At 49.3% G+C, this 26,233-nt stretch overlaps 1 protein-coding gene across 1 annotated transcript in view; it reads left to right on the forward strand.

The window, feature by feature from the left end:
- The window catches only part of LOC107120742 (collagen alpha-1(IV) chain-like), a gene marked incomplete at its 5' end in the record, with an annotated part of 105,721 nt that overhangs the window by 34,972 nt on the left and 44,516 nt on the right, over positions 1–26,233 (forward strand). Inside the window, 10 exon segments of the mRNA XM_015423513.1 lie at positions 3,015–3,110; positions 5,592–5,675; positions 9,924–9,977; positions 9,980–9,993; positions 13,492–13,683; positions 17,478–17,646; positions 20,891–20,983; positions 21,106–21,210; positions 23,133–23,230; positions 24,289–24,439. Of these exon segments, the coding sequence (XP_015278999.1) occupies positions 3,015–3,110; positions 5,592–5,675; positions 9,924–9,977; positions 9,980–9,993; positions 13,492–13,683; positions 17,478–17,646; positions 20,891–20,983; positions 21,106–21,210; positions 23,133–23,230; positions 24,289–24,439 (1,056 nt within the window).

Below are 26,233 nucleotides of genomic sequence, written 5' to 3' on the forward strand. Positions count from 1 at the left end.
AGGAATGGGGAGGTGGTCGTCTTGCCCCCACCCCCGGGCTTTGCTCCACTGCAGGGCTTTCAACCTAAACTCAAAGTTACAAACGCGGATGGCCTCTGCTGTGTGGGATAGCCTTCCGTCTCTTCACTGCTTTCCGAACAATGGTAAGCGAGGTATTCTCTCCCTTGAGTTGGAGCTGTTTGATGGAAGAGCATTCAGTCTCCAAAGAACTTTTCACTAATCCTATATATAAAAAAGCGCCACCTGTCCGGACCAAAGGACAACCCCGCTCCCATTCTCAGGCGCTGACCCACAGCCACTTGAGCTCTCGGAGTCTCATCGGGTCCTGGTCCCTCGTTAAGGTTCCTCCGCTTCTAGGTCCCCTTTGAGGGTGTACATAGATGTTCCGCAAGCACTCCTGATGCAGCAAATAAAAGAAAACCTCTCTGCATTTATTTAAATTGTTCAAATGATGAAGAGTGTTTGCTAGGCAGAAACCACTCGGAACCACAGGATTAACAGCACAATGGTAATACTTCACTTATGCTGGGCAGCACCCTGGGCTCTGAAGCGCCAAATGCTTACGGGCTCCCCTCGGTAAGGCAATCCAAAAGTTCCTTATCTCCCCCACAGGCTTAAGGCACAGAGTCCATTCAGGCAGAAGCAGTCCTTGACATTCGGGTTGAAGCTCTCTCAAGCTTTATTCCGAGCCTTCTCCGACACCCCGCCGTGCCCTCAGGCAGCCCTCCTCAAACTGTCTGGTCTCTCCCTTTTTGCTAGCCCTTTGGCCCCCTGTTAGCTAATCAGCGCCTAGTTAGTTAGTTCCCTTTGCTCTCTGGCAGGCAGCTAAGAACATCTTCTGCCAGCTCTCTATGCTAGTTGTGATAATTTCATGCCAAGTAAAAATGTCCATAGTCATATTTTATGTTCCTAAAGTAACAGAATGACTTTCAATCTAGAAAAGACAAAAGAAGTGCTAATGTAGCATTTTTTTTTTCAATTTTTCCAAAAATTTCCTTTCCCCCCCGGAAAAAACTGGGGGAAAAACGGGTTTTTTTCCGAGCTTCAAAATTTCCAGAAATTTTACATCTCTATTCGGGTTGAAGCTCTCTCAAGCTTTATTCCGAGCCTTCTCCGACACCCCGCCGTGCCCTCAGGCAGCCCCCCCAAAACTGTTCGGTCTCTCCCTTTCTGTTAGCCCTAGGGCCCCCTGTTAGCTAATCAGCACATAGTTAGTTCCCTTTGCTCTCTGGCAGGCAGATAAGAGCATCTTCCGCCAGCTGTCAAGGCCACCAGGTGCCTTTAATTAATGCTTGGCCCGAACAGGCTGCCCTGACCTGTGAGAACTTACAGGTTGATATCACTTAAAGGAAGCCTCGAGGTGTATAGGTCCTGATCGTTACACCACACCACCCCAGAAGCAAAAGGCTGAGCAAATAGGGAAGTATTAGTTTGAAATAAAGGTAAGGAACAAGTATGACAGACAGCCAAGGATTGCCTTGCAAGCCATATGCGGTAGATGGCATCGATACAAAATGCAAAAAAAACAAACCCTGGGCAAATAATTGCAATAAAATACACATTTACAATTGGGGGGTGGGGGCAAAGGGGGGGGAGAAGTATCACTTCATTTTCAATAACTGGTTTGGTTTCAGCTCGTGCCAAAAGGCATTTCACTTTACAGGTTACCTGAAATGTGGAGGAGGGCAAGGGGAAGACTCCATGTCCATTTCAGTTACACGTGTGTAGGTGTAGTTTGAGTTGCAGATTAAGGAGTATCAGGCCCGTAACTACAGTGGGGCATTTGGGGCCCCTGCCCCCTTAATTAAAAGCCCCGCCCCACAAACAGCCTTGCCACAAACCTCATTTTTGACCATGACCTAGGTGGCACTGGGCTAGCAGAAAGAGGGATTGTTGGAGATGCATTGAAGGCAATTAAATGCCCCCCCAGGTGTTTTTCTTCCCAGGAACTGACACGCTCGCTGCCCTTGAAAGGAAGGGCTAGAAACAAGCTCGAAGACTCCCCCTTTAAAGACAGGCATTCAGATTAATTTTGTTGTTGTTGTTCAGTCGCACAGTCGAGTCCGACTCTTCGCGACCCCATGGACCAGATCACGCCAGGCCTTCCTGTCTTCCGCCGTCCTCTGAAGTTTGCTCAACTTCATGTTCGTTGCATCTATGACACCGTCAGATTAATTTAATGAACTGTAATTTAACTGCCCCCTTTAAAATGTTAATGCCCCCAAATTAAAAAATCCCGGCTACGGGCCTGAGGAGTATACCACAGACTTTGTGGAAGAAGAGATTTGCATCCAGCCACTCGGTCCTGAAGATGGGACACTTCATCTTCCACCTCCTATGCCGTTCCTGACAATTCTTTGACTGTCCCCCCAAGAACAGAATTTTAGGTGGCCTGATGGAATTCAGAGCTCCTCAAGCTGATCTTGTTGGATAGAATCAAGCTGGTGGGTTTGAAGGAAGGGACTGGTTCGGTCTGGTCTGACAGTGTCTTTCCAGAGTCTCATGCAGAAAAAAGTCATTCACATCACCTACCGCCTGATGCTTTTAACTGGAGAGACTGGGGATTGAACCTGGGAACTTCTGCGTGCAAAGCAGATGCTCTACTACCAAGCCATGTCCCCTTTCCTGCTCCTCCTTTCCATCTTCCTACCCAGCAGCAAGTCTGGTTTTTTTTTCCAGTAGCAACAGCAGGTTTCTAGCCACTGCAGTCATGGAAGTAAATACTGGGAGCATCTGTGATCTGCCACTTCGCATGTTATATCCTACAAGTGCAGATCTGAGCCTGATCTGGATGGCTTGTATACAGGATAGAAGTGCTGTTTGGCCTGGCCTTAGGCAAGAGGGGATTTCGTCTTGCATCTGTGCATGACTCCAGTCAGATAGAGAGGATTTGCTACGTACACTTGTTTGTGGTTGTCCGTATTGATGACTCCGGTCCTTCTAAGCTACAGACATCTCAAGACGGGGTTTGACATTTAGGAACAGTGTTCTTCATTCTTGTTTTCAAATTGCAGATGAAATTCTTGGATGTCAGCCTGGCCCTCCTGGCGACACTGGTCCTCCGGGCACTCCTGGCCAACACGGTTTCTCAGGAGAAAGGGGAGAGAAAGGTAATACCATTGACCTCGGTTTTGAGTTTTTTATTTTGATGTCCTTGTCCATCCTCAGAAAATATATAATGAGGCTGCCTTTCATTTATCTTTAAAGTGGGTTTCAGGCAAAAGAAGCAAAGGTTGTTTTTTTGAAAAGTGCCGAGAAGAGTCATATGGACATCCATGGGTCAGGTGGCCCTTTCACTTACCAGGAAAGTCCCTGGCAAACCATCGCCAGCTAGGAATGAGGTGGACCAAAGGGGCCCTGTGGTTCTGGCAGGGTCCATGTACTGATGTAGCTTCCCCAGAAGGCACGGGCTGAGGTCCAGCAGGGCAGGTCACAGGCAAGATTGCAGAGAGTAACCAAAGTCCAGTCCAAAAGTCTGGGGTTCCAGAGAGCAGGTTTACCAAAGTCCGGTCTAGGGTCAAGGAGTTCCAGGTAGCAAGTGCAAGTCCAGCCAGGGGTTCCAGAAAAGCCGGTTGTCAGGTCCATTCCGAGGTTCAAGGTTGCAGAGGTCCAGTAGTAGCAAGGTTGGTGGCTCAGTAGCAAAGTGCATCCACAAACTGCTGCTTCTCCCGCCTGAATTTTTAGCCAACGAGCTAAACTCCCAGCCAATTCCTTTGCAGTCAACCTGAAACTACTCATTCATCTCTTCAATTGACAGCTGATGACAGGCTATGAGTCCCACACTTCTTCTCCTTTCTTGCAACTCTAAGCGTCTCTGACAGCGTCGGCACTGCAAGGGTGTGGGTGAGCTAGGTGGGCTGGGAGTGGCTGCTGAAGACTTGTTTACTGCTTCAGAGCTACAAGGCTTTGGCTTGGTTTCAGCTGACTCCTGATCAGCTGGTAACCTGATATCTCATTGTTCTCCTTCTGGCTCAGAGCCAGCTTTAGATGGCTGTTCAGTTACTGGCCCAGGACTAGCAGGTAGCTTTTCATCTGAGAAATCCGAGCCATCACTCAGCATAGACTGACTTACAACAGTCCATTCAGCCTGAGGCCTGGCCTATGGTCGCAATTGCTGCGGTCTGAGGCCAAGCCAAGCCAAGCCAACACCATGGGGGCCCAAAACCTGTGGAGGAAGCAATGAGCCCCTCCACTGGAAACATGGTGCCTCCTCTGGACCATGTCCAAAGCAGAACTTCAGCCTCCACCTTGCCCCTGCAGGTGGCGCTGTTGGCACAGTGGAAGGCATCACACAGGTCTCTCCTGTTGTCCATAACCCCCTGGAAGTGGGAGTCCTATGATTCCACTGAGGCCATGGTCAGCTACCAACAAGCCAATCATGTGTGTAAACTGTGGGAGAAAAGAACATGGGTCAAAGATGGGTTTTGTCACCTACCACCAGTCACAGTGGCCAGCACACCAGAACGTCCACCATCACCACCCTCCTGTTTGCCCGCTTCTGCCTCTGCCAAGCTCTTTCCCGTGGAGTAGTATCTGCTAGCTGGTGTAGCCAGGGGTCATTTCATAGAAAAAGAGGTGCAGGAGCTCATCAGCATAACTTATTAGCATAACTTATTTGCATATGCCACACCCCCTGACGTCACCGGAAGTGTGTCAGAAGGCAACACCCAGCTTTCAGGCTCCACTGGACTGTTTTGGATTGCTAGCTATTTGGGGGGGGAGAATACACAGATCTGCCCTCACAGAGGAGGGAGAGCTTGTACCTGAAGGCGGGTTGGGGGAAGGGGACTCTGCAACTTACCTGGCTGCTTCTTGCTCTGACTGAGGGCTGCTGGGAGGATGGGGTGGGGCATGTGCCCACCCCCTGGGCTCGTTACTGCCGGAGCTCTGCTCTTGTGCGCTCCTGCAGGAAATGACCCCTGGGTATAGCTGCTGCTTTTCTTCAGGGGCTGCTGGGCTATACCATGTGGAGCCACCATTTTGGATTACACTAGGAATACCCATGTTGTGCCCAGCAGCGTTTCCTCCAAGCTGAGTTAGCGTGAGCTAGCTCACAGTTTTTTAGCCTCCGGCTCCCACGTTTTTGTCTCAGCTCAGGAAGGGATGGCTCCAGAGCAAACTAATTTATGCAGTAGCTAAATCGCTCGCTCACGACTTTAGTACCAGTAGCTCACACAAAGTAGGATTTTTGCTCACAAGACTCCACAACTTAGAGGGAACATTGGTGCCCAGGTATTCCTCTTCTGGCTTTACACAGTTGGCTGCTGACAACTCCTGACGGAGGAATGGCTTGTAGGTACAAGTGGTTAGGAGATCTTGGCTCCAAACCACATACAAAGTGCTCTCGAAGACTCCCTGCTTATGTGACACCGTTTTGTCATGCAGATCTGTTTCTAAGTGTTGCTCAGAATCTTAAACAAAGTTTATGCCTTTCTAAGAAAAAAAATAGTTCCTTGGAGCTTTGGTGCAAAATCTTCAGGTCTCCTTGAAAGATGGGCTGTTCCTTTCTGTGGCAATCATAAGGGTTTTGGGTTTTTTAAAACTGATCTTGAGCGGAATCCCCTTAACCATCTCCGTACTTTGTCACGCAGGTGAAAGAGGCGAAAGCTGTGTCTCCTGTGATGTGCCAATACTTCCTGGACCACCTGGTCCCCAAGGTTTCCCAGGGGAACCCGGTACGGCATAAAACAAGCACTCCACTAGGCTGCAAAGGGGAAAATTCCAGCAGGACTCATTCCTATTTTGCAGTGTTATCAGATTGCTTTATGCATAAACTAACAATATACTGGCCTCTAACAGACATGCCAAGGAATTTAGCGATTTTCTCTGCTAGCTGTCGTCAGGGCAGAGACTTGTCAGTAGGAAGAATGCTGGAACATAAAGTCACTTCTGCACTGAACTGTAAAAACTGGATTTTGGCTCTCAAGCTCGTTGGTTGTGCTTATTGCGCTCACACGGATCTCGCGCTCTGTGGCAAGGCCTGTGATGGCACCAGCGTCTGCCCCATTTTTTGGATCACTGAGGGTGGGATTCTGAGATTATGTTCGAATCGCAGGGTGACTCCTCTTAAGAGGAGGCTTCTGTTGACTGGCAAGTGTCCAGGGAGCTCTATACACTTTTCAGAGCTCATGTGCAAAACGTTGTTGGCCTGTAGCATCAGTGTTAGAATCATAGAACCATAGAATCACAGAGTTGGAAGGGGCCAGATAGGCCACCTGGTCCAACCCCTGCTCCATGCAGGGTCAGCCTAGAGCATCCCTGACAAGTGTTTGTCCAGCTGCTGCTTAAAAGCTGCCGGTGAGGGGGGCTCGCCACCCCCTTAGGCAGCCGATTCCACTGTTGCACTGTTTCCTAATATCCAGATGGTACCTTCCCGCCCTTCATTTAAACCCATGATTGCGAGTCCTGCCCTCTGCTGCCAACAGGAACCGCTCCCTGCCCTCCTCTAAGGGACAGCCCTTCAAAGACTTCAAGAGAGTCGTCATGTCGTCCCCCCCCCCAACCTCCTCTCCTCCAGACTGAACATCCCCAAGTCCCTCAGCCTTTCCTCACAGGGCTTGGTCTCCAGGCCCCCGATCATCCTCGTCGCTCTCCTCTGCACCCGCTCCATTCTGTCCGCATCCTTTTCAAAGTGAACTATGACAATGCATAACTCTGCTTGCAGTCCATTTCCCACACAAGTAAAGAACGGAAAGAAAGGGATTCATAGTGAGTAAAGCTGTGCTGAGAATCCATTCCGAGGGACCGCTGTCCATTAGAGATCTGTACTATGATGGGGTGGAGCTGCGATGGCTCAAGTGGTTAAGACGCTGAACTGCAGGCTGTGGAAGTTCAGTAGTTCAGCAGTTCGAGACCCGAGTGTGCCGCATGATGGAGTGAGCTCCCCTCTCTAGTTCCAGCTCCTGCCAATCTAGCAGCTCGAAAGCAAGAAATTGCAAGTAGATAAATAGGTACCCGAAGTGAACTATGACAATGCATAACTCTGCTTGCAGTCCATTTCCCATGCAAGTAAAGAACGGAAAGGGATTCATAGTGAGTAAAGCTGTGCTGAGGATCCATTCCGAGGGACCGCTGTCCGTTAGAGATCTATACTGTGATGGGGGTCCCTGACCTGGATGGCCCAGGCGACCCTGATCTTGTCACATCTTGGAAGCCGAGCAGGGTCATCCAGGGTTTGTTCTTGGATGAGGAGACCAAGCTTCCCAGCCTGCCACGGAGCGAGCCACGTCAGAGACGAGGATGCCCCTCTATGGCCCTCTAAGGCCAACTGCTGCTGCACGGTTCTTATTCAGTTTATTTCAAGGGATTATGACATGTCTGTACCACTTTGTGACCTTTTATCAATGCTGATTCTGTGGACTCAGGCAGGTCACGAGAAGGGAGGGCAGGAAGGGTTGCCTCGGTGCTTCTTTCTTGTGGACCTTTCTTACACGCCCAGGGCATTCTCATGGCCCCTTCTTACAGGGAAATGCCGATCGTCACTTTGGGGTCAGGAAGCCATTTTTTCTCCAGGCCAGTTTGGCCGAGGATCCTGGAGGGGTTTTTTTTGTCAACTTCTGGGGGTGGAACAGGGGTCACAGGGAGTGGGGGAGGTATTTGTGAACTTCCTGCATTGTGCAGGGGGTTGGACTAGATGACCCTGGAGGTCCCTTCCAACTCTGTGATTCTATGACTGCGGTGGAAGCAGCTGCTAGCCAAGCTTGCTGCATTGATGTCAAGCAGCCAGTAACACAGCCAACCGGCACATTTTGATGATCACATTTTGCCCTTACTTCTTCTAATGCTGTAGCTCAGTTAGTATTGGGAGCTAAGCAGAGTATGCATCTAACACTGATTCTGCGATCACGCTATTGGATCCCTGTTAGTCACAGTGTTCAGTTCTTTGGCCTTGGATCTGTTCAGCCCTTCATGGCCTTGGATCTGCATAGCTACAGGACGGCCTCTCCTGTTACGGGTTGCCTCAGTGCTTGTGGCCCTCTTTTTACACACCCAGGGAAATGCTGATTGCCACTTTGGGGTCAGGAAGCAATCCTGGAGGGTTTTTTTGCAATCTTCTGGGTGTGGAACAGGGGTCACTGGGTGGGTGCAGGGGGGGGGAGGTATTTGTGAATTTCCTGCCTTGTGCAGTGGGGTGGACTAGATGACCCTGGAGGTCCCCTTCCAGCTCTACGATTTCTATGATTCTATTTTTGTTCTTCTATTGCTCTAAAGGCTGAGCATTTCTGCACTGGCACTGCAACCCTAAACAGAATTCGAGCCCTTCTAGGTCTACTGAAGTCTTAGGATGGCACTGCTGATCACTCAAGTGCAAAAGCACTCCTGTGAACAAGTGGAGAACACCCACCTATGGGACTGGCATCAGCCTACCCCACAGTGGGGCAGATGCCAAAGCCCAGATTTCCAGAAGGGCCCACTGCCAGTGCCCTCCTTGCCCATGTACGGGCCCTGCCACCTGGCTGTACATGCTGCCCAGTAGATAAAGGGTATTATTATTGTTGTTGTTGTTATTGTTATCACCACAAGATTACAACACAAGATTCATAAAGCGATAAAAGCGATAGAACCAATAAAACAACAGATGGCAAAATAAACAATAACAGAAAGGACCCCTGCCTCATGTCAGGTGAATCAAAAGCTCCAGTGCCCAAGTAACGTTATCGAAAGCAGCAGGGCCCTGGGAAGGGGGCCATGAGCAGGGGAGGCCAGAATGGCTGAACGTCCGCCACCTCGACCGAAAGCCTGGCGGAAGAGCTCCGCTTCACAGGCCCTGCGGAACTGTCCTAGGTCCCGCAGGGCCCTGCTCTCGGGTGGGCGCCTGTTCCGCCAGGTCGGGGCCGGGGCCGAAAAAGCCCTCGCCCTGGTTGAGGCTAAGCGGACGTCCCTCGGGCCGGGGATCACCAGGAGGTGCCGACCGGAAGATCTCTGGGGCTCATAGGGGGAGATGCGGTCCCGCAAGTATAATGGTCCCAGGCCGCATAGGGCTTTCTAGATGTCGCATAGGGCTTTCTAGGTGCAGGTGATGCATGTCTCCAGGAGGGCTCACAGGGGCAGGACACACAGTTGGGCAATGACAGAGGACCACAAAGGCAGATGAGCACAGGTGCACGGGAAGAGGTGGAATCCCAGGGGGTGGCACTAGGAAGGGAATCCCTGAGCACTCTCTGTCCGGGGTGTTGCGTGGTGCGCTTCAGACAGCCTGAGTGCCAGTAGAAGGTATCAGCCACCAGGACTAATGCAGCCACACCAACTCACCAGCCACACTCCAGCACACAGCAACTCCGTATAGCACCACACAAGACAGTCCAGTGGTGAACTATTTACAGCTTTATTCACAAAATATACAATCCTCGGACAAAATGCTCTGCCAGTAACCATCATTTAGAGAAGAAGTATTAGGTACAGCACTTGTCCACTTATATACATAACTGCAACCAATCAGCTAACAGCTGAGTCATTGTTACATGCATCATACCACAATCTGGTCTCAACCGGCCAGTACAGGTTTCCAGCAGTCTCACTGCTGACAGTTAGATCATGATGATCTGACAGCTGATATTAACAGCACAACACGGGGGCCCCCCAAAAAACCTGAAACCAGCCCTGCCCACTAAGCCTACCCTTCCCCTGCCTCGGTGCTGTGACCTCGGAGGAACTTGGTCTGAGCCTTCTGTGTCGTCCCTTTTTAGCACCGTATTCTGGCTAGCATGGATATGTTGCTAAAAGAGGAGTTCGGGGTTAGGCTGTTAGATGCTTCTGACTGTTCCTGCCCTGCGGTTTACTTTGATTGCTCCTGCAAATATTTTGCACGTCCCCTGTGAGCGGAGTCTGGAGAGCAAACACTAAAGAGAGTCTTTATTGTCAGCGGTTCACACTTAGTCAGCTGAATGAATTTTTTCCTCTCCCCCCCCTTCCTTCTTTGAAAGGCGTTCCAGGCCCCCCGGGTGCCAAAGGGGACAGGGGCAATCCTGGGCACGAAAAAAACCTGGAGTGACGGTAAGTGAAGGGCCCCAAAGGCCTCACCAGCTGAATCTTAGTTCTCTGCCGCCTGCAATGCTTTCATGCCTGTCCGATCCCACAGCTATCAGTCCAATACACGTTTAAGCAAAGTAGTATTTTATTGAAGCCATGATAGAACAGGAACAAGTTCACGGTTTAGAATACCTGAGACAGGCGGGACAGGGGATAATGAAGCACATTCAAAATCTACAATAACCAATGGACTTGGTTCCCGCTTACGCGGTTAGACTCTCAGATTCGCGCCTAGAGTCTGAGAAGCCACGGTTTCTATAAAGATAAACAGTTAGCGCTTCACACGCTCTAATTCATTAATATAGACTAAGCTGAGCCTCCTCTTCTCCGCACCTGTGGCCTTGTAGATAAGCGTACGCTAGCGTTCATAGAAAGGAATGCATGAGACAACTGAGACAAGCAGACATACAGTGCAGAACAGTGTTCCCTCTAAGCTGAGTTAGTGTGAGCTAGCTCACAGTTTTTTAGCCTCCGGCTCACACATTTTTGTCTCAGCTCAGGAAGGATGGCTCCAGAACACACTAATTTATGCAGTAGCCAAATCACCTGCTCACAACTTTAATGCCGGTAGCTCACAAAGTAGAATTTTTGCTCACAGGACTCTACAACTTAGAGGGAACATTGAATACATTAGGCATGCGCAGATGCCAACGGAGAGGCCAACGGAGAGATCGGGGGGGGGGTTAACTATACACAGATTTCTATGGCAGCTTGCTGACAATGCCACAGTGTACCCCATCAGCTCTGATATTCTGTCTCGGTGAATGGTCCGAACCCTCAGGCTCCTCCTTTCTTTATATGTTCAAATAGAGTCAGGGTCCACAGGACAGCGGGTATTAAAACATTTAGACGATTGAAAACAGAGTTAAACTTGTGAAGTTGAATTAAAAACATGCAGGGCTTTTTTTCCTGGGACAAGAGGTGCCAGAACTCTCAAGAGGGAAATGAAGTTTTCGGTCTGTATACCTGAAAAGTCATGAACTTCGAAACATTTTAAAAAGAATTTTGTCGAAGAGGTTCCGGAACTCTGTTCAGGCACGTTCCCCCAGGGGAAAAAAGCCCTGGAAACATGTAAACAGACAGCACTAGAAGGAGGGCCAAAACCCTCCTTATTGAGGATATGACAGACAGAATAAAAAGGTCTTCACCTGATGGCAAAAGACACCGATAGCGGGAGGCCGAAGAATCTCCCTGGGGAGGGAGGGCCAAAGTTCTGGTGCCACAACGGAGAAGGTCTTTTTGGGGGGTCACCACCCATCTAGCCTCAGATAGCGAGGACAACCAAAGCAGGGCCTCCAAGGATGACTGGAGTGAGCAGGCAGGCTCGTATGGGAGGAGGCAGTCTTTAAGGTATGTTGGTTCCAGACCAGACAGGGCTTTAGAGGTCAATAGCCAGTTTGGTGTAGTGGTTAAGTGCGCGGACTCTAATCTGGGAGAACCGGGTTTGATTCCCCACTCCTCCACTTGCACCTGGCTGGATGGCCTTGGGCAAGCCATAGCTCTGATAAGAGCTGTTCTTGAAAAAGGGCCGTTTCTGTCAGAGCTCTCTCAGCCCCACCTACCTCACAGGGTGTCTGTTGTGGGGAGGGGAAGGGAAAGGAGTTTGTAAGCCGCTCTGAGACTCTGAGTGAAGGGTAGTGAAGGGTGGGGTATAAATCCAATCTCTTCTTCTTCTTCTTCTTCTTCAATATCAGCAGGGCGCTTAAAAAAAAAAGAAAAAAGAGGTGCCGAAACCAATGCTCCCTCTAAGCTGTGGAGTCCTGTGAGCAAAAATTAGTTTGCTCTGGAGCCATCTTTCCTGAGTTAAGACAAAAATGTGGAGAGCCAGTTTGGTGTAGTGTTTAGGAGCATGTACTCTAATCTGGAAGAACCAGGTTTGATTCCCCACTCCTCCACTTGCACCTGCTGGATGGCCTTGGGCAAGCCGTAGCTTCGGCACAGCTGTTCTTGAAACTTGAAAGAGCAGTTTCTGTCATAGCTCTCTCAGCCCCACCTACATCAGAGGGTGTCTGTTGTGGGGAGGGGAAGGGAAAGGAGATTGTAAAACGCTCTGAGACTCCAAGTGAAGGGTGGGGTATAAATCCAATCTCCTCCTCCTCCACCTCCTCTTCTTCTTCTTAACTGCGAGCTGGCTCACACTAATGCAGCTTAGAGGGAACACTGGCCTGGAACTCTCAAGAGGGAAATAAAGTTCTCAGTCTGTATACTGAAAATGCATGAACTTTTAAACATTTTAAAGAAGGGTTTTGTTGAAGAGGTTCCGGAACTCTGTTCTGGCACATTCCCCCAGAAAAAAATCCCTGAATACCAGCATCTTGAATTGAGTCCGGAAGCGAACTGGAAGCCAGTGTAGGTGGAAGCAATTGTAAGAACAGGGCTCTGTCATGGTGAATGCAGAGGAGGCCATGTTTTGTTATTTGGGGATGGAAGCGGCAACGCTCTCAGGTGCGTTCTCTATCCAGGTACATGTCCACGCTCAGTTAGAAATGGGCCCCACTTCCAAGCGGCAAGTGGAGCGGGGCGGGAGGGGCTCCTTGCAACAGACCGTGGGTTATTTTCAGACCGTGGGTTATTTTCTCAGTCCAGCATGAGGATACTGCACATTCAAGGTGTATTCCACCAGGCGAGGATGACCATGCTGGAAACGACACGGATCTTTTGCAAAAGTCCTTATTTTTTCCACAGAGGCGTCATTTCAGCAACGTTATTGCCCTGCAACAAGCTAGGCACATTGGTTGTCTCTCCTTTGGGATAAAACGTGGGAATGCACAACATAAGAGCAGGGAGCATTCACATGTGGCAAAAGAAACAGAACAGTGTGCCACATGCTTACATGCCGTGTTCTCAGAATCGTTGGGAAGAGTGGGACGAGTTCACCCAGAATGCACGTCACCTCGGCAATTATGGAATACCCATGCTAAAAAAGGGAAACTGTTTTGGCACTTGACTCATATGGCTGCAGGTTTCGAAGACACTGGTAAATTCCGTGGGATTTACTTCCCACGGAACGGATAAAAGGAAGTACTTCTTCACCCAAAGAGTGATTAACACTTGGAATTCACTGCCACAGGAAGTGGTGACGGCTACAAGCATGGACGGCTTCAAAAGGGAATTAGATAAGCATATGGAGCAGAGGTCCATCAGTGGCTATTAGCCACAAGGTATAGATAGGGGCTCTGGGGCAAGTGATGCTCTGTCATCTTGGTGCTTGGGGGGGGGTCAACAGTGGGAGGGCTTCTAATGTCCTGGCCCCACTGGTGGACCTCCTGATGGCACCTGGTATTTCTGGCCACTGTGTGACACAGAGTGTTGGACTGGATGGGCCTTTGGCCTGATCCAACATTGGCATCTCTTATGTTCTTATGTTCCCAGTTAGCGTGCTCAGAATTGCAGCTTTAGCAATATTACTTGGTTATACTTTAATGTTTCGTTTAATGACACTATAACTGAATGTAATTTCAGGGTCCTCCTGGTACACCTGGATTAACTGGAAGCCCTGGAGCTAAAGGAGAACCCGGAGATGTTTTCTTTGACTCTGATTTAAAGGGTGACAAAGGAAGCCCTGGTTTTCCTGGGTCTCCAGGCACTCCTGGCCAAGATGGACGGCCCGGGCGGGATGGTGTGCCGGGTATTCCAGGTCCTAAAGGTGCTTCGGTATGTCACATCTGTTGATGTTCGTTCTTCACTCTTTATAGTTTATTAGTTATAGATTGTTATTGTGCCCAGTGAAGCAAACGTATTCATCCTCTTCCTTACATGCTTACATGGCGTGTTCTCAGAATCATTGGGAAAAGTGGAACGAGTTCACCCAGAATGCATGTCATCTTGGCAATTATGGAATATCCATACTAAAACTGATACCGTTTTGGCACTTAACTCTTATGCCTGTAGGTTTCTACGACACTGGTTTGGTGTAATGGTCAGGAGCGCAGACTCTAATCTGGGAGAACCAAGTTTGATTTCCCCACTCCTCCACATGCAGCTGCTGGTGTGACCTTGGGTCAGTCACAAGTTCTCTCAGAGCTGTTCTCTTGTGAGCAGTTCTTAAAAGAGCTCTCTCAGCCCCACCTACCTCACAGGGTGTCTGTTGTGGGGAGGGGAAGGGATCTGAAGGATGAAAAATATTTTCATATGAGGCAATGAGATCCTCTTGTGTCTTAAAAAAACTCTGCACTGAAGCATTGATGCAGAAAGACAACATTTTTAAAAATACAGTGGCTGATTTTGTTTTCCAGGGAAGTCTGTACTGTAAGTTGCGGGGTCAGACAGGAAAGGGGGAGGAGTCAAAGGAAGGAAAATATTTTCTTATAAGGGTTTTTTTGAACTATGCGCTGAAACATTGATTCAGAAAGACAATTTTTTTAAAAAAAAAGTACTGTGGCTGTTGGTTTGTTTTTTCCCAGGGAAGAATTTTTAAATGCCGGGTGTTTTTTTTCCCATTCTCCCTGTGCGCTGGAGGGCTAATACAGAAAGGCAAAATAAACAATAAGTACACTGGAAGAAAACGTGTTCCCTCCTTGAAAGTGGTTTTTAATTTGGGGGTGCAACATTGTGTTTTTAAGTTCTTTGTACTGGTGCAGAGAGGCACCATTTGGCAAGGTGTGCACAGTAGCCCTGATGTCACATTTTAACTTTCAGAACCAAACAAAGGTTAGTGAAAAGGAGGGCCAATATTAAAACCTTTCCATAAAAAATAAAAAAGGTACATGTATTTATTAATAATCACAAATTTTAAAACATATATAGAGGCCCATTTACAACCAATACATATAAAATATACAAATATCAAGGGATGTCAAAGTTCTTACGCGTTTCGGCCAAATAGGCCTTCCTCAGAGGTCATACATATGTGGCAAGATGGTTAATAATTATATCACATAAACACAATCAGACATATATACAAAGTACAGATTCAATCAGGACCATTAAATAAATTGTTCAAAAGTAAAATCACCAGGCACAGGGTAAATATGCACATAAGCCCTTTAAAGTGCAATCACTAGCCCAGTGATTATAAAATAAACTTGTGGTCCAAAAATTTCCTTCTTTGATTGTGTTGCCACAGTATTCACAAGTAAAAAGCAGTGTGGAAAGGTTTTAATATTGGCCCTCCTTTTCACTAACCTGGAGTTTCTTGTAAGGTTCAGGTTCCCCCCCCCTGCACATTTTAACTTTCACCCAGTTTGCGACCTCCAGTAGCTGCAGAACATCTCCGTCACCACCAGAGGCCACAGTTTCACAGTTCAGTGGAAAACCTGTCCCTGCTCTTGCTGTTGTTCTTTTCCCTTCAGAATTAAGGGCCAGGCATCTTTCACTCTTTGCCTGGAAGAAAGCATAGTCCCTGTCTTTTTTGTCTGCCCTGGAAGAGTCAAGGCTGGGTTTCCAGTGTGACTTTATGTATGCAAATGCTCCAAATATGTCTGTGTGCAGAAACGGTTACTGTTCCTGGTTCTTGCATCGTGCTTAGACGGGCATCTCTAACGTGGTACCCATGAGCACCATTATGCCCGCGGACAACTTTCCGGGCACACGCCAAGCGTTTGTGAAAAATGGATAGGGCCACCTGGGCCATCAAGGTTTCTGATGCCACTGGAGATTTGATCACCTATGCCATTTTTAAAAAAATGTCGCAAAGCCACAGCACAAAAATCTTCACTGTGTGACTGATGGTAAGCTGTGGCAGCCATTTTATGGCTGGCTCCGCCTCCCACAGCAGCCATTTGGTGGCTGCGCCCACCACACTGTGTCAGAATTCAAAATGTGTCCACAGGCTTAAAAGGGTCTGGGAACCCCCGTGCTGAGGGGACAGCCACTGAAAAGTGTGAACAGCAAGCGGTTTTAAATTACCGTCATGCAGAAATAGAATTTACATGCATTCAGGAAGTTGCTCCCAAATGTTACCCAAATAGGAGTCTGTGGCTGCGATCACACGCTCCTCTGGATCCGACATAGGTGTGAATGCCTGACAGATCTAAAGGGAGCGATCACATAGCGACACCTGGGAAGCGTCCCACAGTTGTTGGCAACCCGTGTGGCTCCGACACAGAAGCGGAGTTAAAAGTCACCGGGGAAAGTCCGGTGTTATCCGGGTAAGATGGGCCATGGGCTGACTTTCCCGTCTGATCGCTCAAGCGTGCTCTCATGCTCTCGGAATGGTCTGATCAGGCCACCCCGACTCCGTGCCGTTCCCCCCGCCCCCGTTTGCAGTATACGCATCATCACATACTCCATAAGGGGCCCTCAGGGCAGAGGTGCGATTCCTCGATTGCTCGTTTATGCGCAAGGAAAACAAATGGCAAAGAAAAACCCCAACACGACTCACCCACAGTTGTGTCTGATCACACGGTGAGGGGCTACGCCCACAGCTTGAAAGGACTGTATGATCTCTCAGCTGCATGTCAAATTCCTCTGGAGGAAATAGCCTCCCTTCCCCTGTGCTTCAACTGGCGCGTGCGACCACAAGCCTGATGTTGCTGGGACCACCCATCTTTGTAGCTTATTTAGTGTGCTGAGTCCTCCCATCCTGAAGGAGGGGCAGCAATATCCACTGTCAAAGTTGAACTAATGGAAGAATATTAAATGATCTGCAGGGCTATTTTTGGGCAGGAACGCACAGGAACGGAGTTCCGGCTGGCTCCCGAGTTGGCCACACCCAGCAGGAACTCATTAACATAACAGGCCACACCCAACAGCAGGAACTCATTAGAATTGGCTACGCATAACTATAGCCCAGTATTGGAAGAACAAAAATCAACCTACTCTCCAATGTTGGCAAAACAAACTTTGGGAGCACTTTATATATGGTAATCTTCCGAGTGGCAGTTTTTTCGGCCTAACACTAAAGGGGCCAATTTTAGAATTCTGGCACCCACTACTCTTTTATAATAAGGGAGAGATCTGCAGGGCTATTTTTGGGCAGGAACGCAGAGGAACAGAGTTCCGGCTGGCTCCTGAGTTGGCCACGCCCAGCAGGAACTCATTAGCATAATAGGCCACACCCAACAGCAGAAACTCATTAGGATTGGCTACATTAGGGGTGTGTGGCCTAACATGCAAAGGAGTCCCTGCTACAAAAAAAGGCCCTGGGTTTTGACAACAAACAAGGTAAACAGAATAAGAAGCAAAAGGTGGGTGTGGCTGGATGACCACACTTCTGGCAACACGGGGCTGCGGCCTAATATGCTAATGAGCTGTGGTGACAGGGTATGGCCTAATATGCTAATGAGTTTCAGCTGTTGGGTGTGGCCTGCTATGCTAATGAGTTCCTGCTGGGCTTTTTCTACAAAAAAAGCCTACAAAAAAAGCCCTGAATTGATCTGTATAGCGTGAAGGCCACATGAAATTTTAATGTAGAGGAGAGTCATATTTGATCTGTATAGCGTGAAGGCCACATGAAATTTTAATGTAGAGGAGAGTGATATTGTTTTCTTCCGTCTCCTTACAATCAGGGAACAATTGGCTTAAAAGGCGACCGTGGCCCTCCAGGAACAAGTGGATTTCCAGGACCCCGTGGAGACAGGGGCTTTCCTGGTAGCCCCGGAACAGGGCAACCTGGGCAACCTGGTAGTAAAGGGGAAAAGGGTATTTCAGGGTTCCCCGGCTCTTCAGGGCTTCCAGGTAAGACTTTTTAACGGTATTTATATCGTTTTTAAAATGTTTACTATACACCCCCCACCCTCTCTCTACCTGTATGTAAAGCTTGAGGAAGTCTGTTTCAATGTATCTGAAGAAGTGTGCAGGCACACGAACGCTTATGCCCAGAATTAAACTTTGTTGGTCTTAAAGGTGCCACTAGATTCTAACTTTGTTCTGTTGCTTCAGACCAACATGGCTACCCCACCTGAATCTACTACTGTACACCCCAACAGCCATTTTTGCAATGGAAAACCAGCATACCAATGGAAGTTTCCTCATGGGGTAGCAGTAGGATTAGTGTACAGTCGGCAATTATGTACATGTAGGATCGCCAGGCTCAGCCTAGCAACCAGCAGGAAACCAGAGGGCTGTGGAAATGGGTAAAACCATAGAGTTTCAATCAATTCCTAGAGAGGTGTGATGTCACTGGAAGGTTTTCCCCTGAAGTGATGTCACACCGTCAGCCTGATGGCGATTTAATTTTTTTTCTCTCTTCCTGCTGCTCAAGAGGTGGGGGCAGGAAATTCCCTGCCCCTGCCAGGGATCTATCCACCGTATGTACATGTGATTTTCATAAGACTCAGACAGCATAAGATGTCAAAATACTGTAGTGTCAGGAACAAGGAAGCAAGTGGGGTAGAAAGCAAATAGGCCTTGTTTTTCTCCCCATCTGATCTGTGTCGGTGACTAAAAGGGAGCCTGTGATGAAATATTCTTGATATTTAAGAGTAAAAGTCTCTGAACAGAGACAATTCCAGGCAGCATTGTTTTGGGATATGAAAAGCTTGCACTGTTGTTGGGGAGCCAGGCCCTGTTGGTACAAGGGAATGGTGACAGGGACAAATATCCCTGTTCCACACTTTGGCTCTTTAATAAAAGGAAAAGGCCCATCTTTCACTTCCTGCCAGGAGGAGGTAGGAGAGCCAGAAGTCGCCTCTGTGGTCTGGGAATACCGTAAAGTGCTTAGCGACTCTAGTTTGTCACCCACCCTGATTTGTTCATGATGAAATTAAGGAGAGTATTCAACTTAGACTGCTGTGTCAGGAAGAGATGTACCCCTTTGGGGAGGGGGCTGTTGATGTAAGGGGAGATTCAGGTGGATCACCTCCAACAGAATGTGTTTCTGGCCAGGCCCGTCGCTACAGAGGGGCTATTCGGGGCTCCACTCCCTTACTTAAAGGCACAGCCCCACAGGAATTTGTCCTCAAAATGCTTTTAAAATCATTCTTTTTACAATTTTTAAAGGCATGTGCTCCCTTAAGTCCCTGTAAAAATTTAACACTCCCTCCCCGGAAAAAAAAAATCTAACTACGGGCCTGTCTGTCGGCAGGTGACAGAGTTCGGGTGTGATGCTGTAAGAAGCTTCTTAGTCCCTTGCATAGATATTTCCTTTTCAGTATTGTGTCTTCTTACAGCAGTCCCCCGTTTCGTTTGCAAGCAAAACAGTCCTGCAGACAGTACTCTGAAAGGCTGGTAATAGGGCTCCAGGGTCTGGGATCTTCTGACATGCACACAAAGTGCGCACATCACGATGAAATCACCTGGAAATGATGTCATCACGTTGCCAATGTCAGGTGGTGGCACTCTAGTTTTTGGGCCAAAACTCTATGGTTTGAGCCCAATTTCACCATGGAGTTTTAGAGCATCACTCCCCAACGTCAGCAATGTGATGACGTCACTTCCAGGTGAGGTCATTACATCACGTTCGGAGGCATTTATGAGTGTGGTTTCCCCCCACCGACCAGGTGGCCAGTGACAGAAAGGACCCCGCAAAAGCGGGGGAACCCCCACCTGGACCAGGGACCTGGCAACCCTAACTGGTAGAAAGCCTTGGTTTCACGGCTTTTGTTTTGATTGGCATAGTGGGAGAGGTCTTTGGGTGTTGATGCTGGGGTTTTTAAAAAACTTTACACTCAAGGCCACACCCTAGAACATATTCTTAGGGTACGTACATACAGGGTGCAGAGTCCTCATGGCATGTCCACATGAAGATTTTCTGTCAGACATACTCTGCAAGTTGCCTGCTGGGAAGCCAATTTTCAGGCACATGGGGCACCATTTTCACGTGCCGTTTACCTAGCCTGAAACTGCCTTGGGAGGCACTGTTGGTATACTCTGCAAGTTGCTTGCTGGGAAGCCAATTTTCAGGCACATAGGGCACCATTTTCACGCGCCGTTTACCTGGCCTGAAACTGCCTTGGGAGGCACTGTTGGGAAACCCGAGTGTAGCCTACGTGGCTCCGTCTTAGAGTCTTGTGGCAGCCACCAGGGCTGTTTCAGATCAGGGAAACCGCACAAGAGAAGCCGCCCTGAGCCTGTTCGCAGGATGGGCGGGGTATAAATTAAGCACCCTGTTCCTGTGTGCCATGGTCACAATCCAAATCAGACCCCCACGTGCCTGGGAACTGAGTTCACAGTACAGAACTCACAACACGTGTCTGATGAAAAGACCTCCTGGTAGATCCAGACACAGCCCACAAAGTTAGTAAGACCCCCGGTTTGTAGGACCACTGGTTGCTGTTCTAAAACCAGTCTTGGGCGGGGGGAGGTGTTTTTCGTGTATTTGCCTTTTCTAATGAATGCTGATATGGGATTTAATAATCCACAAATAATACTGAGAGCGAATGAAAACGAGGAAAATTTTAAAAATCTTATTCTTAGCTGGATTAAGAAGCCCTAGCTACAACTAAACATGGCTTGGTAGGTCTGAGTTCGGGCTGTACTGAGTTTTCTTGTTTTCTTTTTAAAGGGTTTTTTTTTTAATGTTTATTTCATTAGGGAAGCAGAGGGAGGGAAGGGGGGATTTAACTCTTTCTTCCCATGGAGTTTCCTCTATCTAAATTGTGCAGCCCCAAGAGATGGTTTTAGGTCCAGGGCATATTGCAAAGTTAACTGCAACTGTGTGCCTTAACGGGGGTAAATCAGGGGAGGGCATGAAAGGAAAAATGCAAATATCCCCCCTGCCCTCCTCCAGTACATCTTCCTCAATCACAACAGCAGCCCCATCAGAGAGGGGCTTCGGAATCTGAAAAACCAACCTCTGAGATTCTGACGCTCCATCTGTTCAGTTGGATTCTCCACTTGTGGAATACAGAGGCCGACTCCTGTGTCTTCTGGAAGATGGAGGAGAAGAAAGCCTCGGAAGAGAATAAGGGTTTGCTCTGAAATACAGATGGGTGGGAATATACGCCTGTTCAGCTGCTGCATCTCTGTCTTGCCTTTCCAGGGCCCAAAGGTGAAAATGGGCAGGCCGTTTTCTTGCACGGTGCTCCGGGGACAGCCGGTGTTCCTGGGCCTCCTGGTCTGCCAGGCGTCCAAGGTACCTCGTCTCATTTTCTTGCAAGGCGGTTCCAGGACTGCTCCTTGTCTCTCCCACCCCACCCAACAAGTCTCCGCTCGCATCAAAAAGTAAACGTGGCCCGCTCTCTTTGAACTGCACAGGTGACAAAGGAGATGCAGGGATCCCCGGAAGACCTGGCCTGCCAGGTGAAAAAGGAGTAAGAGGCCCACAAGGAATAGGCTTTCCCGGTGCTCCAGGACCTCCAGGTATGCCATGAAAAGTAACTGACTATTTGGAGGGAGTTTCTCTGTGAGGAGGTGTCACACGCCTCTCCTGAGGTCTGGGGGGGGGGCCACCCATTGCCGTGGTGTCTAGCTGGGCGGCGCTGGAGGAGGGGTTGGGATGTCAAAGAGAGCCTTGACAGGACCTCAGATGAGCAGGGAACGGGGTTATTGGCACACCCCTTTAGTCCCTCTGCCTAGTGAGCTGGAGATCGTTCACTAGCGTCTCTCTAGTCCTCTCATGCACTCTCCTTCCCACGCTGTTCCTCCCCGGTCCTCTCCATGAGCCCTTCTTTTATTCCCACCGTCCTCTGCCAGCGCCGCCCATCCTCCCCACCTTCCCCCTCCTCGTTCGGCCCCGCCCCTGTTTATATGCCCGGACGCTCCTTGAGCGTGCGGGGTGTGGTCTGTGGTGAGCTAGCAGCAGTCCTCTCGGCCAGGGGCCGCGCCACCAGCGCCTGCCACGGCCCATCTCTGGCTCGGTTCGGTGGGGACGGAGCTGTGTCGCTCCTGGGAGGGCCATCGCTGTGCTCTTCGGACGGGCCTCGGCCTGCCGACGGAGAGCCTCTGGTCTGGGTCTTCGGGCTTCGCTCCGTCGTGCTGCATTCTCTGCGGGGGGCCCGGCGGCGGCTTTCCCCAGCTCTTCTGCAGCTCAAAGGGTGAGCTGGGGTGTGGGAGCGTCTCCGGGGGTGGGAGGGGCCGTCCTGGGACCGGGGAACCGGGACAGGAGGATAGTTTAAGAAATCTTTCAAAGCAAATGGAAGCGTATTGTAGAACAGGAGACCCTCCTCCTCAGTACTCACAGGGCTTCTGTCTCCCTTTACAGAGCCCCTGAAGATGTCCACTTTGAGTAGGCTTTCCAAGTCCCCCCAGGGGGTGGAGAAACCCCGGCCCCAGAGGCCCGTTCCCCACTGCCGGGGAATCGGGCCCCAGGGGGAACCCCACCCCCCAAAGTACATGACGTCCACGTCACCCGGAAGTGACGTGACCATGCCGGGCACGCTGGGGGCGGAGCCACGGTCATCCGAGGGACAACTCTATGGTTTTCCCTCCGATGGTCGTGGCCCCGCCCCCAGCGTGCCCAATGTGATCACGTCACTTCCGGGTGACGTGGTTGTGGCGCGCGCGTGCTCCGGGAAACAGCCGGGAGTCCCCCGCTCCAGCTAAAGGTAACACTTGGCAACCCTAGCTTTGAGCCTGTGTAGAGTTGCCAACTCAGGGTTAGGAAATTCCTGGAGACTTGGGGGTGGAGCATGGGGAGGGGCGTATAATGTCAGCAGGGTATAACGTCACAGAGTATACCCTCCAGAGCAGCCATTTTCTCCAGGGGACTTGATCTCTCTAACCTGGAGATTAGCTGTCCTTCTGGGAGAGCCCCAGTCCCCACCGGGAGGTTAGCACCACTCAGTCTGTGCCACAGGAATTATTCACAAAGAAGAAAGGCTGCCATTTTGCTTGCCGTTCCAGGTACAGTTGTCACAGTGCTGAGCAAACTTAACTTTCCACTTGTGACCATCTCGAGAGGCGATGACTGTCTCACGTGGTCCACATTTGCTGCAACTCACGATCTCAACCAGCGGTGGTACGGGGGCAGTCATCGATGAGCTAAAGTGGACAGACTCCCCCCTGGTCCGGGTGGGGGTCCCCCTGATTTCTGGGGCTCCACCCTGCCACCGACCAACTGGTCGGCAGGGAAGCCCCGCCCCCCGAACAGGAACGTCACCCTGCGACTTCTCTGTCACGATGACGTCACCCAGAAGTGATGTCATCGCATTGGGGGAATGACACTCTAGTTTTTGGGCAAACCTATGGTTTTGAAGGCAATCCCTAAAATGTATTTTGTCTTTGGGGGTAACTTTGGGCATTTAGCACCATCTATTAACAGTGTTGTGTATTTGGCCTTGTAGGTTTCCCAGGGCAGCCCGGCTCACCTGGTCCAGCTGGGGAGAAAGGCGATATTGGTCCAAGCGGGTTACCTGGCGCAGCAGGGTCGCAAGGCCCCAAAGTAAGTGCCGGCTGCTTGGGTTAACTTGGGAGAAGGGCCGTCGGTGGTGCTGGCTATAACGGCCACTTAGATACTCACCACCCCTGCCTGGCCAGAGAGGCTGGTGACTTTGTTTTCTGGTGTTTGTCTGCTCTTGTCTTCAAGGTGTTCCTCATATTGTGGGAAATCCCACCGGGCAACATCTCTGTGCCCTCCTAGCATTAGTGGATAGGTGGGACTGGGTGGTATGACCACGTGGGCCTTCACAGAGGAGTGGGTGGGACAGAGGATACCTTAAACATTAAAACAGAAACTGAATATCCTTCAACCAAGGTAAAATGGAGAATGAGACATGTATCGTTTGGGAGCCATATAGCCAATAGACAAGATCAAATTTGTTTTTAAATAAGTACCTAAAATTAGAGATCTTTAGGTTTTTAGTTCAAAACAGTACATGACATTCAGTTCCTACCACCTCCACATTCTAGGCTTTCCTGTCCCCTTAGCTATTTCTGGTCACTGACTTGTATGAAGTTTCTCCTCATGGTTCTTTCTCCACTTAGTCCTTTCCTCTCTTTGCTTGGTGCATAATTACCTCAGGTCACTTCGTATCATGCTGTTGCCCTGTTCCATCTTTTCCCCTTCAGCAATTCTACCTCATTTCTATGCTTTCTACTCTTTTTCCGACTCTCTTTCTGTCTCCCCCACCCCCCCGGGGGGGGGTTCCTGTGGACTTCAAGTAGCTCCTCCTCTTCCTAGGATCCATGTGGAATTTTATTCCACCCAAGTGGAACTTACAGAATTTGCCAGCATTCTGTTGCTCACACCTTCATCCCCTCAAAGCTAGAATGTTTGCGATCATTCCATAACATCATAGCAGCTTAGTGAATGATCGACCGGGGATGTGGGGAGCTTGCATGTGGTATCCAGTTTTAAATTTTTTAGCCTAATTGAGCTTCACATTTTGTTAGGATGAAACTGGATGTAGCTTTGGAAACCTTTATCTGATGTTATGATGGTCAGTCCTTTTTTTTTGGTTTTTGCCATTATCACCAATGAATTTTTATTCCTGTTTCAAGGGTGACGCCGGAGTAGGCCTCCCGGGTCAGAAAGGGTTTCCTGGCCCAAAAGGACGAGATGGCTTTCCTGGACCAAAAGGGGATCAAGGGCTGCCTGGTTTGATAGGAGAAAAAGGATTCCCAGGTGTGCCTGGACAACCAGGTCCCCAAGGTAACTCCTTTTCTGTGACTGACTAAATTTGTTCTGTGGTAAATTTTCTCTGTGTAAAAATGTGAATGAGGTGAACTTTGTAGCCACCTGTCAGCTGAGTTGCCATGCACCTCATCTTACGAAGTTGAGATCACAGGTGGATTTCATGGGTATGAAGAGTGGATTACAAACGTAATTTGTGGTGTTAACAGCCTCTGGGCGTTGCAGAGATACCGGCCTGTTTTGAGCAGGGCTTTTTTTGTGTGTGTGTGTGTCTGGAAAAAGAGGTGCCAGAGCTCTCAAGAGGGAAAGGAAGTTTTCAATCTGTATACTGAAAACTCATGAACTTTTAAACATTTTTTAAAAATTATTTTGTCGAAGAGGTGCCAGAACTCTGTTTCGACGCATTCCCTCAGGAAAAAAAAGCTCTGGTTCTGAGAGGAAGAGAAGATGATAGTCAGGCCTTAATTGCATCTCATCTGGGCTGAGCCCCACATCTTGCTGGTGTTGGAAAACATCCACCAGTCCTGAGGGTATTCTGATGCATAGGAAGGTATACAGGAAAGGAGGAAAAAAATAAGCACGATCAGATCGGCCTTCGACAGCATAAACTATACCAGTGACCTTTACATTTATTTATTTACAAAAATGATATCCCACCTCTCTGCCCAATCAGAGCCACCAAAGCAGCTAACCATTAAAAGCAGAAGATTATAAAACATCATAAAGCCAATTAAATGCACACCTAAAGTACACATGTAAAAACACAGGGACAGCGAAATTCAGACATACGATAGGAAAGAGGAGGGAATGCCAGACAGAACAGAAGAAAGTCTTTGCCTGCTGATGGAAGAGAGTGATGGAAGGAGACAGATGAATATTCCTGGGGAGGGAGTTCAACAGTGTTGGCTCCACAACCAAGAAGGCCCTGTCACGAGTTGCCACCCACCTAACCTCAGAAGGTGGGGTCAGCCAAAGTGGAACATCATAAGATAACAACATGAGAACATAAGAGAAGCCAATGTTGGAATGGTCCATCCAGTCCAACACTCTGTCACACAGTGGCCAAAAATACCAGGTGCCATCAGGAGGTCCAGCAGTGGGGCCACGACACTAGAAGCCCTCCCACTGTTGTCCCCCCGAATCACCAGGAATACAGTGCTTCAGTTGCCCCAGAAAAGGTAAAGGTTTCTCTTGCTCAAAAGCTAGTCGAATCCAACTCTAGGGGGCAGTGCTCATCTCCATTTCCAAGCCGAAGAGCCAGTGCTATCCGAAGACGTTTCCGTGGTCATGTGGCCAGCATGACTAAACGCTGAGGCACACAGAATGCTGTTACCTTCCCACCGAAGTGGGACCTATTTACTTGTAATTTCTTGCTTTTGAGCTGCTAGGTGCTCAGCGTCTTAACCTCTGAGCCACAGCAGCCCCCCATGAATTTAGCAGTCAGATAGTTTTGTATGGGAGTAGGCAGGCCTTAAGGTCTGTTAGTCCCAAACCACGCAGGTCTCCAAAGGTCAGTAACTGGGACCAGAAACAAATCGGGAGCCAGTGTAGACGGGCCAAAAACGAGAGTGAGATGGTCCTGGCAACCCACTCCAGTCAACATCCTGGCTGCAGCATCCTGTACCAGTTGAAGTTTCTGAAACTTTTCAGGGGCAGCCCCACGTAGAGTGCATTGCGGTAATCTAATTTAAATGTCACCAGGGCATGCACGAAGATCCGCTGGGACTGGGCTTGTGAATCCTTTTACGATTCTTCTGTGTGGCACTGAACATCCGGGGGACACTTTTCCTGCCATGATTGACCAAAGGCCTC

Source organism: Gekko japonicus, unplaced genomic scaffold (genome assembly GCF_001447785.1).
Source record: "Gekko japonicus isolate JY-2015 unplaced genomic scaffold, Gekko_japonicus_V1.1 scaffold2882, whole genome shotgun sequence".
Taxonomy (NCBI): Eukaryota; Metazoa; Chordata; class Lepidosauria; order Squamata; family Gekkonidae; genus Gekko; species Gekko japonicus.